The 13,090-nt window shown below is 34.8% G+C and overlaps 2 protein-coding genes across 2 annotated transcripts in view; one reads left to right on the forward strand and one right to left on the reverse strand.

Annotated features, from left to right (window-relative positions):
• Positions 1-13,055, reverse strand: part of znf800a (zinc finger protein 800a) — a 32,225-nt gene extending 19,170 nt beyond the window's left edge. Inside the window, exon 1 of the mRNA XM_089127530.1 lies at positions 12,476-13,055. The gene's annotated coding sequence lies outside the window, so the exon portion shown is untranslated. The remainder of the gene's footprint in view (positions 1-12,475) is intronic.
• On the forward strand, positions 1,018-6,885 carry dld (deltaD). Its single transcript, XM_039648115.2, has 14 exons — positions 1,018-1,167; positions 2,429-2,504; positions 2,653-2,732; positions 2,813-2,881; positions 2,959-3,028; positions 3,387-3,487; positions 3,590-3,730; positions 4,358-4,459; positions 4,558-4,748; positions 4,831-5,001; positions 5,077-5,266; positions 5,346-5,483; positions 5,556-5,645; positions 6,621-6,885. The coding sequence occupies exons 1-14, from the start codon at positions 1,129-1,131 to the stop codon at positions 6,684-6,686; spliced, it is 1,524 nt and encodes a 507-aa protein (XP_039504049.2). The 5' UTR covers positions 1,018-1,128; the 3' UTR covers positions 6,687-6,885.
• Positions 13,056-13,090: the final 35 nt, after the last annotated feature.

Genomic DNA, 13,090 nt, shown 5'->3' on the forward strand with positions numbered 1-13,090 from the left:
ATTTAGGGAAATATAGGGTTACATTCTAACTTTACATTTTTGTGTAATATAAAATATGTTAATTTTGTGTTACTTCATTGTTTGTAAACGTATTTAATTTTAGTAAGATAATATATTTAACTTAATTCCTACAATTCGATACTAAATCCAGCAAAACTGAAATATGACAAATCTAACATTTTATTGAATGTTTTTGAGAGAAATCTAGGATCTCAGTAGAGAAAATTAACACGTCATAATGTCCTTTTTATTTTTGTATGGTTTAAACAATTGTGACTGTTACTTTACTCTCACGAAAATTAGCATACGTAGTTGAAAAATCCCACTTTATTAGCATTTCTTGTAAAATAAAAAAAAAATTTGCGAGTATCAGTTGCCTTTTCTAACCACTAGAGGGGACTATTTCTTCCGTACTATAGTAATGCACTTTATTTGAAAGATTTTAATATTCTATTCTATTATTATTATTATTATTATATCACAATATTTGCTTTACGTTCATATTCAGAGTGAATTTCAGTGTGTATTTTGTTCACATGTATATTAATGAATATTAAATATTATGAATATCATGTAATCAGTTGCATTCAAAGCTGTGTAGAAAACTTAGCAACAAACTACAACTATTGAGTCTGTTTCAGTTGACAACGATTTGATGTTGCCATTACATTTTATGTTGCCATCACACACACACACACACACACACACGCGCGCGCGCGCATTTGTACAGACAGAGCTAACATTGTATATACATACATATATATATGTTACACTTATTTACAGGCCTACATCTGAAAATACATATACAGTAGACTTCTTTTTTATTACTATTAATTGAGGCGGAACAGGTTTTACAATCTTAAGAATGTTAGAGTTCTTTGAAGATTAAAAAAAATCGGCAATATCGGCAATTATAATTGCTTGAGACAATGAAAATGGGTTTACTACGATGAATGTGAGATGTATGAAGAAGTTTCTCCAGGGGCGGATTGAGAAACGAGCTGGTTGAATGACATCATCAAGCAGCGACTCTCACCGCTTTCCGTTCTGCGCATGCGTAAATTGACGAGTCCTTGGACACACCGATCGCTGTAGGTGAAGCGGTCTCGGAAGGGACGTACAGTCAAAATGCAGACCTGGAACCATCTATACCGCACACTCGCCACGGTAAAGGCTCTTTATGTGCCCCAGTACACTGTACTTTAAATATCTATCCATAGGCCATAACAATGAAAAGAAAGCGTTTAGACAGAAATGCAATGTTATTACTGTGTAGGCCCGACATACTAACGTTAGCTTGTCAGCGTGCACAGTTGTCAGCCCATAAACAAGCGAAGCAGAATGAGTTTGTGTATTTAGCTACTTCAATTTACTTGTATCTATATCTCATTTATCGAAAGTGCTAATGGATATTTACACAACTAAGTTGAGTTGTGTAATCTGTCATCATTGGTTGAACTTGCAGGGGTGTGTAGTTTCATGGTCATTTGATATATAACGTTGGGTCACATCATTTTTACTAACTTACTACCTTTTTACCGTCACAGGCGAATTTAAATACAACATTATTTTGCTAACTATCTAGAATGTGCCTGTGATGCCCTAAACTGCTGTCTGGGTACTTGTAGACTGGAAACTAGGGTTTGAGACCGCTATATTTAGATTTATTGAACTAACTATGTTAATTTTGTGGTTATCATCAGTACTAGACAGTGCAAAGTCTGCAGACATAATGAACCAAAAACTGAAGAGAAAAAATTCCTGTGCCTTAATATTGTTGTATTAGATGTTAATTAGCAGTGATATAGTGTAAAGAAATAAAACGAAAGAAAAAATGCCTAATTCATATATTAATATTTAACTTTTATTAATTTTGTAATGTGTGTTTGCCCTTTTATTGTTTTTTTTTTAATTTAGTAAAAAATTACATATTTCTTTATAGGTTATTTGATCTATTTCTTTATATAATTTATATTAATATAAATACTGCATATTCTATACAATTATAGATTATAATACAATTATAATAATTTTTTTTTACTATTTAGTATAGTTTTATTTCCATTTTAGTCATATACATTTTTTTTTTTCATTTTTTTTCAAATTTTTTTAAGTTTAAATTGTTCATTTTTCATCTAATACCAGTACTTGCATGTAGACTTTTGAATCCTGGTACAGAATTTTGTAGTTTGCCTTTATTGCAACATAATTATGCAATTGTTTTACACTCGTGATTAACTTTCTTTTGAGTTTATTGCTTTAAAATCAATGTTTATTTTTTTCCCTGTGAATTGTTTGTTTTATTTTAATATATAATCCGATATTTTCTTTGCCGTTTGTAAGCGTCAAAATAGTATACGGAGAAGATATACCATATCCATATGATAAAATAACATTCTTTTGTTTCCATTTCTATTGCCCGCTCCAGCGAGGTCAGCACCTTCCCTGCAAGCTGCACGGAGCCACAGTCCTGTCAGCGAGAACATATGCTGACAAAGCAGCAAGTAAGATGACTTAATCACATTTGAATGTAGTAATCGATACTGTCTGGGGTATTCACAAATTCTCAGCCATGGCCTTTATTTTAAAGTTAAATGATGTGAAATGCACTAAAATGTAATGATATTCAACAAATAATTTGTTTTGTCAAAGTTGATGCTGATGTCACAGTTGTGGGCTCTGGGCCTGGAGGATACGTCGCCGCCATCAAAGCAGCTCAGCTTGGTTTCAAGGTATCAGTTTGACACCCGGTTCACGAATGCCAGCGGCTTTTGCTTTGACTGCACTGGTAACATATAACTTTCTTTCACAGACAGTATGTGTGGAAAAGAACGTGACCCTCGGAGGGACGTGCTTGAACGTGGGCTGCATTCCATCAAAGGTTTGTGCTTTCAAAAATGGTTTCTTTTCCAAAATGCTTTCAGCAATGGTTAAATTGATTATTTTTGTCTGTTTAAGGCTCTTCTGAACAACTCATACCTGTATCACTTGGCACATGGGAAAGATTTCGAAAGCAGAGGCATTGAAAGTAAGTTCAAGTGTAAACATGTGATATGGGTCCACACATACACATCTTTTATTGTGACTTGTACGTCAAGAGCAGAAGCAAAACAGATTTGAATGTTTTCCGTCTGTCTGAGGCCATTTAACCTGTAATAAATTATAGAGGATTGCAGGTATTTCAAAACTTATTAGAAGTTTTCCTTCCTTTCTGAGAACTGATTGGTCAATAAACAATAACTATTTATTGTGCAATTTGATCTATGAAACTTTGCAGACCTTTACATTCATAAACGGCTTTATTGCGCTCTACACAACAAGTAATATCTAAAAAAGGGCACTTTAATAGTTTTTTAGTAATTTCATAATGATTTATTCTTCATTAGTTCAGGGGCTTTCATTGAACCTGGAGAAGATGATGGCGCAGAAGAGCGGTGCCGTCAAAGCTCTAACAGGAGGAATCGCACACTTATTCAAACAAAACAAAGTGAGATTTTTCATTTGTTTTTGAAGATTTATTGTTGTTCACATGTAGCAGTAAAGCGATAACCTTTTAAAGCCATCCAGAATGATTGTTTTCCATCCATAGGTAACTCATGTCAATGGTTTTGGAATGATAACTGGTAAGAATCAAGTGACCGCAAAGGCTGCTGACGGAGAACAAGTCATAAACTCCAAGAACATCCTCATCGCTACGGGATCAGAGGTCACCCCATTCCCAGGCATTCAGGTACATCAGCGATTGACAAGAAGACTTCCTATACCTACTGCCTACATAGATAGCTGCCTTCTAAGTGAGCATCCTAACTGATATAGAATCTCATAAGTGAGCGATCTGGAACATTCTATGTTGGCAGTATCGTCGTGCAACACTGATTTCAGAAGCGTTTGTTGTTAGCATGTTGCTAAGATAACTTCTCAAAACCAATGCGCACTAAAAATATGTAGCAATATAGGGTAAAATGATTAAAATATTGATTACTACTAAAAAAAATTATTAAACAAAATAATAAATTACAATTGTATTTTACTATAAAATAAAAAAATCTGTTGTATAAGAAAAAAAAACATTATAATAATTATTTTATTCTAGAGTACTGCTGTAAAATGACAATATTAATAACTATTAACTTCTTAATTTTGAAACATTAAACTGTCAAGTTTTATTTAGTTGGAAACCGCAGGGAGCTTCTCTTTTGTTGACAACAGCCATTTTTTCTCATTACGGTTCGGTTTTTATTTTGAATGTGCGTAAAATCTTGCTTTGTACGCCATCCTGTATAATCATACTTCCTGAGTCAGTATGTTTCGTTCACATCGTGAATTTGAAATCTGAAATATTTTCCCCTTTTGACAGATTGATGAAGAAACCATAGTCTCGTCTACCGGCGCTTTGTCCCTCAAGAAAGTGCCCGAGGAGCTCATTGTGATCGGAGCAGGAGTCATCGGTGTGGAGTTGGTGAGTAGACGCTTGGAAGTGCATGTTTGTAACATGTGAAGACTGATGATGCTTCTGAATTGGGTTTGATTATTGAGATCCATTCTGTTTGTTCCCAGGGGTCCGTTTGGCAGAGGCTTGGTTCCAAAGTTACAGCGGTGGAGTTCCTCGGCCACGTCGGCGGAATGGGCATCGACATGGAGATCTCCAAGAACTTCCAGAGAATCCTCCAGAAGCAGGGGCTGAAGTTCAAACTGGGCACCAAGGTCATGGGTGCCACCAAGAGACCCGACGGCAAGATCGATGTGGCGTGAGTTCGGCGTTCCTCCAAATGATGTTCATGATTGAGTTCTTCTCGTGCTTTTGCCCATTATGTCCTTTCCGTTGGATAGTGTGGAAGCTGCAGCTGGTGGCAAGAACGAGACGCTCACCTGTGACGTTCTGCTGGTGTGCATTGGCCGCCGTCCATTCACCGGAAGCCTCGGTCTCGAGTCTGTCGGAATCGAACTGGATAACCGCGGGAGAATCCCGGTCAACGGCCGCTTCCAGACTAAAGTGCCCAGGTATGGAACTTTAAATGAGTTGTCTTGCGTATGTTGCGACAAACAAGTCCAAACGTGTTTCTAATCTCTTTTTAGTATCTACGCCATTGGAGATGTTGTAGCCGGACCCATGTTGGCCCATAAAGCCGAGGATGAGGGTATAATTTGCGTCGAGGGAATGGCAGGAGGAGCCGTCCATATCGACTACAACTGTGTGCCCTCTGTTATATACACACACCCTGAGGTCGCTTGGGTCGGCAAGACCGAGGAACAACTCAAAGAGGATGTGAGTGGACTGATTGTTATTTTAGCACACCTCTCCATCTTGGATCTAACATTTACTTCTAAATTGTTTTATCTTCTAGGCTGTGCCATATAAAGTGGGCAAATTCCCATTCGCGGCTAACAGCCGAGCCAAGACGAATGCTGACACGGATGGACTGGTAAAGATTCTCAGCCACAAGGACACAGACAGGATGCTGGGAGCACACATTGTGGGAACGGTAATGATATTTCTGCTTTTGCTTTTCCTGTGTAATGAAATTATAATTCATATGTCAATTTTATTTGTACAGGGGGCAGGCGAGATGATTAACGAGGCTGCGTTAGCTATGGAGTATGGAGCGTCATGTGAGGATATTGCGAGAGTGTGTCACGCCCACCCTGTAAGTGTCTCTGAATATGGTCCACTGGTTATTTATTTTCTCTATTCTTAAGTTTCGGTTATTAAACGCCTGAAGTGTACTTTGATCTTAATAGACAATATGAGGAGCGAGCGCTCTAATCTTAGACATTTTTTATTATTATTTTAAATTAAATTGTAAAGTAATGAATAAAAAAGATCTTGAAGTAAAATATTAATAATAGTAAATAGGGATTCTCAGTATCGGTATCTGCCAATATGTTAATTTTTAATGTTATCATTATCGGCCTAATAAAAAAAAATTGACTGATATATTAAACATGATGCATATAATAATAATGAGAACGTTATAATTGTGTGCTAAGGACATGGCTTTTAATGGTAAGACTCTTATAATCAGGCTCTCAAAAATATTATAAAAACTTTTTAAAAAGATCGATCGGCCAATATATCGGTTATCGGCTTTCAAATATAAAGAATTATTAGTTATCGTATCGGACAAACTTTTCAGATTGGTGCATCCCTGAGAGTAAATTGTAACATTCTTTATATTTTTTTTCTAAATTCTGAATATAGTCTACTGATTTTTTTTTTTTTACTTCTTTATTTTCTCTTATTAAGTTACAATTATCAACACTAATCTTGGCCATTTAACTATATTTTTCCTGTTTGTAAAACAACTCAAAACAAAACAAATTTATAAAAATGTAATTAAAAATATTCATTGTTACTGTTATTAATAATTAGAAAAAAATCAAATGTTAAGCAACTTTTTTCCTCTTTTACCCACAAATGTCTCTGAATATAGTGTTTTTCTCTACTTTTCTGAAGAATGAGCACACTAATCTTGGCCATTTTTTTTTTTGCCTTTTTGTTGTAAAATAATACTATAATTACTTTCAAAAATCTTACTAGTAAAAATAAATACATTTTTTAATAATTTGTAACATTTGTTTTTTTTTTAAATGTGTTAACCAACCTCTTCCTCTTTTCCCAGACTGTATCAGAGGCCTTTAGAGAAGCCAACCTTGCTGCTTCGTTTGGAAAAGCTATCAACTTCTAGATTTTCTTCTCATACACTTGTATATAAATACACTATCTGCTGCATTTTTTTTTCCAACAAAAAAACAACAACAATCGCACAATTTATAGTTCTTCAACCTATGGGCCTTCAGATGTACCCTTCATGCAAACATCAAGAATAATCCTGTAAAACATATTGTCTGTTATTTAAATGTCCTAATAAAGGAGTTTGGACCGTCGCCTGGCCCAGAAAAATATTGTTTGGATTTTATAAATCAGTGTTGTTGTTTAAGTTTAATGCCGGTAATCTCATGAACACCAAATCAATCAATCATTTTGACGGTTGGAAAAATTTATATTGGCTGTATTGATACATGTGGGAGATGAATAAAAGAAACATCATTATGATTTTTTTAAGGGAGACGTTGAAAATTGCAGTTCGGGAGTTATGTTTGTGGGGAGAATTTGAAGGTTAAAGGCATATTCTGGGTTTTATAGAAAGAATGAATTTGTTGTATACTGTCAGTTATTACAGAAATTTATTCATCAATTTTAACGTGTGAAGAACTGAAGATCACTAAGTCACTTCTCTTTTACAAGGGAAGTAAACTAATTTTATTCTTAGGGTTTACAGTAAGCCTGCATTTATTTTTTAATTTGCAGTCTTCCCGTAAAAATGTAAAAGATTTAACTTCCCTTGTCTGCATGGGGATAAGACATGATTTGAAAGAGCAATATGCTAAAATATGACCAATGTGCTCGTACGGTGATGCATGAATTCATGAGTTTTCCTGCAGTTCCTCATCAGACCATCAGAGGTCATTATTGTCCCTCACAGCACAGTAACCAACGTTGGTTTATAAGGTGACCATATTTTGATTACCAAAAACCAGGACACTCGGCCCCGCAAACGATAATCGAAGTTTACTCAAAGATGCCTTATTCATTTCAATAAATTCAAAGTAGGCTATGCCTCCTCTATATGGATAGAAAATGGTTATGTTACAAGCTTTTTTTACAGTCTATGGTTACAAGCCACAAATTCAGATAGGCTTCTCAGAGGTAATAATAAAAAAATGATGTTTCAATAAAAACATCCAATAAAAGGATGTTTTATTATGACAGTTTTCAAAAATAATGATAGAAATAATGTCTCTTCTATATTAGAAAAATAAATTTATAAATAATAAATAGGCTAACTAAAACAAATACCTCCAAATTGAACAAAAATAGCTCTCACAAACACTTACAAAACCGAACTAACAAAATGTTTGGTAACGTAACGCTTGAGATTACAGCCCGGAAAGTACTGCGTAATTATAACGCAATTATAATTCTACTATTATGATACAACAATCTTATATGTGGGAGCAATTTAGCAAGAACATTCAATACCTTTTTGAAATAATGGTGAACCAGTACATACTGTAGTAGGCTTTTTATAAAGTCGTTTTCTTTTCTTTTTTTAACAAAATTGCACTGAAAATGAAAACGATTGCAACTTTTGCTTAAATATTTGGGAAAAGTTCATGTAGTGGTGCTTGTTACCCTCTTGTTCCATGTAGTTACTGGGTAATTGTGACATTGCAGGCCGTAAATTAAAGTGGTGCTTGTTTCCCTCTTGTTCCATCTTGTTACTGGGTTAGTACAATGAAATAAAATTGCATACACACAATCTAATATCACTGACTCAGAAACCTTTATTTATTATACAAGCACCACTTACCCTGTAACCACATGAAACTAGATATATTTCCCAGTATATGTAAAAAAAAAAATGCAATAGTGTTAGCTTTTCTTGCCTTGAAACATGTTAGCCCAAACTTAAACATCTGCACTTTTGCTATCAAAAAAAAAAGTATAAATGGATAGATATGTACCCTGAGATTTAAAAAAAAAATGCATATACAGTATGTATTGGTACACAATTATTACAAAAAGGTGTTCTCACTAAATTGCTCCCAATTGTAAGATTGTTGTATCAGAATAGTAGAATAAGTTCTAGAGCCAGACCGATATATCGGCAGGCCGATATTAGGTATTTTCCAAACTATCGGTATCGATAAATGATTATTTCAAAAATAAAATAAAAATGGACGAAACACGCTTCAACCATGTCATTAGTGTTTTGCGGCTGTTAAATAAGCCGAGAGTGAAGCGGAATTAGCTAGTAATAGTTGCGTTACGTTGTTACAGTGTAGTTGACTGACTGTCCTTTTAACTTTTGACAATGTGACTGAAGTATTTCTTTAATAGCGTGTGACAGTTATAGCAATGAGACGAATCATCTCTCCTTGGCCTGTTATATTGAAAATGTATATTTTACAATTTGCAGTATCACATAATCCATTGCTAAATTATGGCTCATCATAGACTAGCTAACCATAAAGCTAGCTAATGCCACTATCATCAGTCAGTTCAGTTGTGACAAAAGAAACAAGTTTCTTTTTAAAATGAATTATCATATTATTTTAGTTAAAACTCATAAATAACTACAAATAACTAATGTTAATGTTTTGTTGCGAGTTTCTGAAATAAAAATATCGGCCGATATATCGGATTTTAAAACCTATAAATATTTGTATCGGTTTCGGCCTTCAAATTCTTTTATCAGTCGGGCTCTAATAAGTTCCCCTTAGTTCTATAATACTTAAGAGTATAAATATTTTTTTTAATATCCCTTAGTTACCCCTTTATTCCCCAAACTTTACATATTGTTCCCTTATACTTACATACAAGTACTTTATAGGTACTCTATAATTACCGAAAGTTACACTGTAAATTCCTCTTAACTACACAGTATTTTCTGGGCTGTAATCTAAAGTGTTACCAAATATATTTATAACTTTAGTTGTCTGCCTCTTTATCCTGTTTTTATCCTGACATACTCATCACTGTATACAAGACAGCCAGGACAGGATGTGAAAACAAAAACAGGACTAATGGTCACCCAGTTGTTATGTTCCTCTCAGAAACAGCCCAGATAGATTTTTGTCTTAATGTAAATAGTTCATTCCTGTAAACCTAGCTTCTGTTTCGGAGATGTTTTGCTTAAATAGTGCTTATGCAATAATTCCTAAAAATAAATGCTTTTTGGTTTGAAATTTTGCCTATTTATGCTAATTTAAATGTTCAAATTCTGGGACTAATGGGCATGTGTCTACTTCAGATTCCTCATAATAAATTGATGAAGAAAGGCCCTAAGGAGCGACTACTAATGTCTTTGCTCAGTTTGGATGAACTGAATTGATGCCAGCTGAGACCTTCACGTCTCACTCAGGGGGAGCAGCTGTGACCAAAATCAGGAAGGATGGGAGGCTTTCGGATGTAGCTTTATCCTACCTGAATGACAGTCTCTTCCTTTGTGGTCTACAACATGAGCAAAATATGGTAGAACTGCAGTTATGCTTAATATTAGTACAGGAGTTGAAAAAACAACTTTGTCTGTTTTTTGGCCGCAGATTTTTGTATCTTATTCTAGAATATTTAGTAAAGATGTTTGTGCAAATCCTTTAACTGCCATCTTTCCCAGCCTTTCCCCCTTCTATTAAACAGTGGCCCAGAGATGTTTTACAATTCTTAAGTTTAGAAAAAATAAGACTTAAATTAAGGGGCTCCAGATCTAAGTTCACCATCATGTGGCGTCCTTTCATAAATTATCTTCAAAACGATATTAATTGTACTATGTAACCATAAATGTAATTTCCACCACATGCTGTCATTTCCATCACAGAGACCGCATGGTTCAGATGTGAAGCATCTGTCACGAACAATGATTTTCCAATCACACAAAACGGCTTAATCTTAAAGTTATCCACAAGACCATTTATAACTGCATGTCTCTCTATAAATATCTAAAATGTTCATTATTTGAATATAACTGCTAAATGTGTAGATATGAAATCCTAAAGTAGGATGTTATACCAAAAACATTGTGGCAATAAACCATCCAAAACAAAACTCTTATAGGCTATTATAATTACACAATAGAGATGCCCCCAAATAACTATTTAGTGAAACCACTGTCTAGACATACTAAAATGACACTAAAATGTCATTTTGTCATTTTCCAGTCACATAAAATGAGTCATGGCCACAAAAAAAAAAAAAACATGATTTTTAAACTGTATTTTCATTGTTGAGGTTAAAACGTCTAGTTGTGTGCATGATGAAAACAGTGATTTTGACATTATAAGAAGGTTGAAAAGTATTAAAAAACATAATAAAAAGGTAGTAAAAAGGTTTTAAGGTTGACAAAGAAAAAGTAATTTGTCCAAAATTATATGTATTTTTTTTAAATGATCAAAAAACATAAAAGTGCCAATCTAAGAATCACCCACATGCCACCTTCATGAGCAAAAACGAAATGCCAAAGATATTGAAATGCACATCCATGATAATGCATCTGTATCAGTTTCCGTTCCACTAATGTAACATAATGATAATCTATATTAAGCTTCCTTTAATGCATCTAAATATAAAAAGCTTTCAGGAAGTTATACTCCTAATGATCGTATTCTTCTCTGTGATTTGATTTCCTGCATGACAAACCACCAATGTCTAAAAGTTCACATCTAAATCATGGCTATGATCAGATCACACACTGCGTTTGACGGGGATGTTTTAATGCCTAGAGACACACTGCTCTAAAGAATAACAACAACTTGAGCCGATTAGCTAATTGCAAAGTGGATTGATGGTAAACGTAGAGTCAGAGAAATGTGTCACCTCCGGTTTAAGGATAAAGTTAGTGTTAATAAGTTAGTAGGATGTAATGCCAAAACACTGTGCCAATGAATAAAACAGTCCAAAACAAAATCCTTAGAAGCTATTATAATTACACAATAGAGAGGGCCCCCAAAAACTATATAGTGAAACCACGGTCTAGACATTAGCCTAGAAGTCTAGACACACCCTAGCGGCAGCAAAAATTATTTTGCAGCAAAGAGTTGGCTTTCGAACTCGAAGTGGAAAAACCAAACTCTGGTCAGGCCAACTCCTCCCACCCAGTGTTGGGCAAGTTACTTTTAAAAAGTAATTAGTTACAGTTACTAGTTACTTCTTCCAAAAAGTAACTAAATTAGTTACTCAGATATACATTTTAAAAGTAACTATTGCGTTACTTTCAAGTAAAATTAAATTTTAAATGCTCAAATGTAACCCCACCTCTACCCCTCTTTAACGGACTTAAAACACATGTGCATATTCAAGTTAAGTTTCAATAAGTTTATAATGAAATGGACACTTAATAAAATACATTTTTAACAGAAACATGAAACATTGTACACACATCTAAGAAAAAAATGTTGCTGTGGGACAAAGTGAGACTAGCCTTCAATCAAATGCCATGTGTGTAGATATTACGTTTATATAGTGGAACTTTTGATATTTTATAGCCCCTCAACAGGCCACAACTGGGCAAAATTAAATTAAGTTTGTTAAGCTGTTGAGTTATTATGTTCTCATGAACTATATTATTTTAAGTTTCTTACTGTTATTTTGTTTTTACTTTATGCTATTGACTGTTGTATACTAAATGTGCAAGAGTTCATGTGCGCATTTGTGAACAATGAAATGGGGACTTTTATTTTGACTCAACTTGTGTTCCTTCCTTGAGATGAATGTCGTGCTGCTGCTCCCTCGTGCACTGAGATGAAAACCAAACTAACAAATAAATAACACTGAGAAATTGTGTCTGGATTGTTCTTTAGTGGATGGATGATCGCAACATATTGTGCATGGACATGACGGACGGAAATGAAAACTTAACATAAGCAATATACCATTTAGAGAAGGCTACATTTGGATTATTTGGGCTCGTCGGCATACCTGTCTCTCGTTGACTGACTGGCGTGTGTTGTTCCTCCTTGTGTGTCCTGTCCTGTCCGACTATGCGTTATGGGTCGTACGCAATTCATGAGCGTTAGCTGTTATATGATCGGTCGTTCGTGAATGAGCGTTAGTGATGATGGATCGACTCGTTCGCGAATGAGATTTTGATGAGTCGTTCGCGATTCGCGAATGAGCCGACTCTTTTTATAGGTGAACGTCCGGAGCTGGTTCGCATATCTGAAGAGCCGACTCTATTTTTTTTTTTTTTTTTTTTACAAATTTAGCCTATAGAAATTAAATAATTATGTAATAAAAATTGAAATATTATATTCAAAGTCATTTAAAGAGTCGTTTGTGAGCCAAAAGAGCCGGCTCTTTTCAGTGAGCTACGTCAAAATAGCCGAATGCCCATCACTACTATGCGTGCTTTCGAACACCCGCCTAACTCTACCTCTGATTGGCTTACAATGACATTTTACTCTACCTCAGCCAATCGTCAGCATTTATGCTCTTGTTCGTAATCTGCCCATTGACAAAGGAAGAACAGTAAAAAAGTATTTGCCCCTCGCCATAGACATATGTATCATACTGTATCATATACACATACATGTT

Source organism: Pimephales promelas, chromosome 25, assembly GCF_988280905.1.
Source record: "Pimephales promelas chromosome 25, fPimPro1.hap1.1, whole genome shotgun sequence".
Lineage (NCBI taxonomy): Eukaryota > Metazoa > Chordata > Actinopteri > Cypriniformes > Leuciscidae > Pimephales > Pimephales promelas.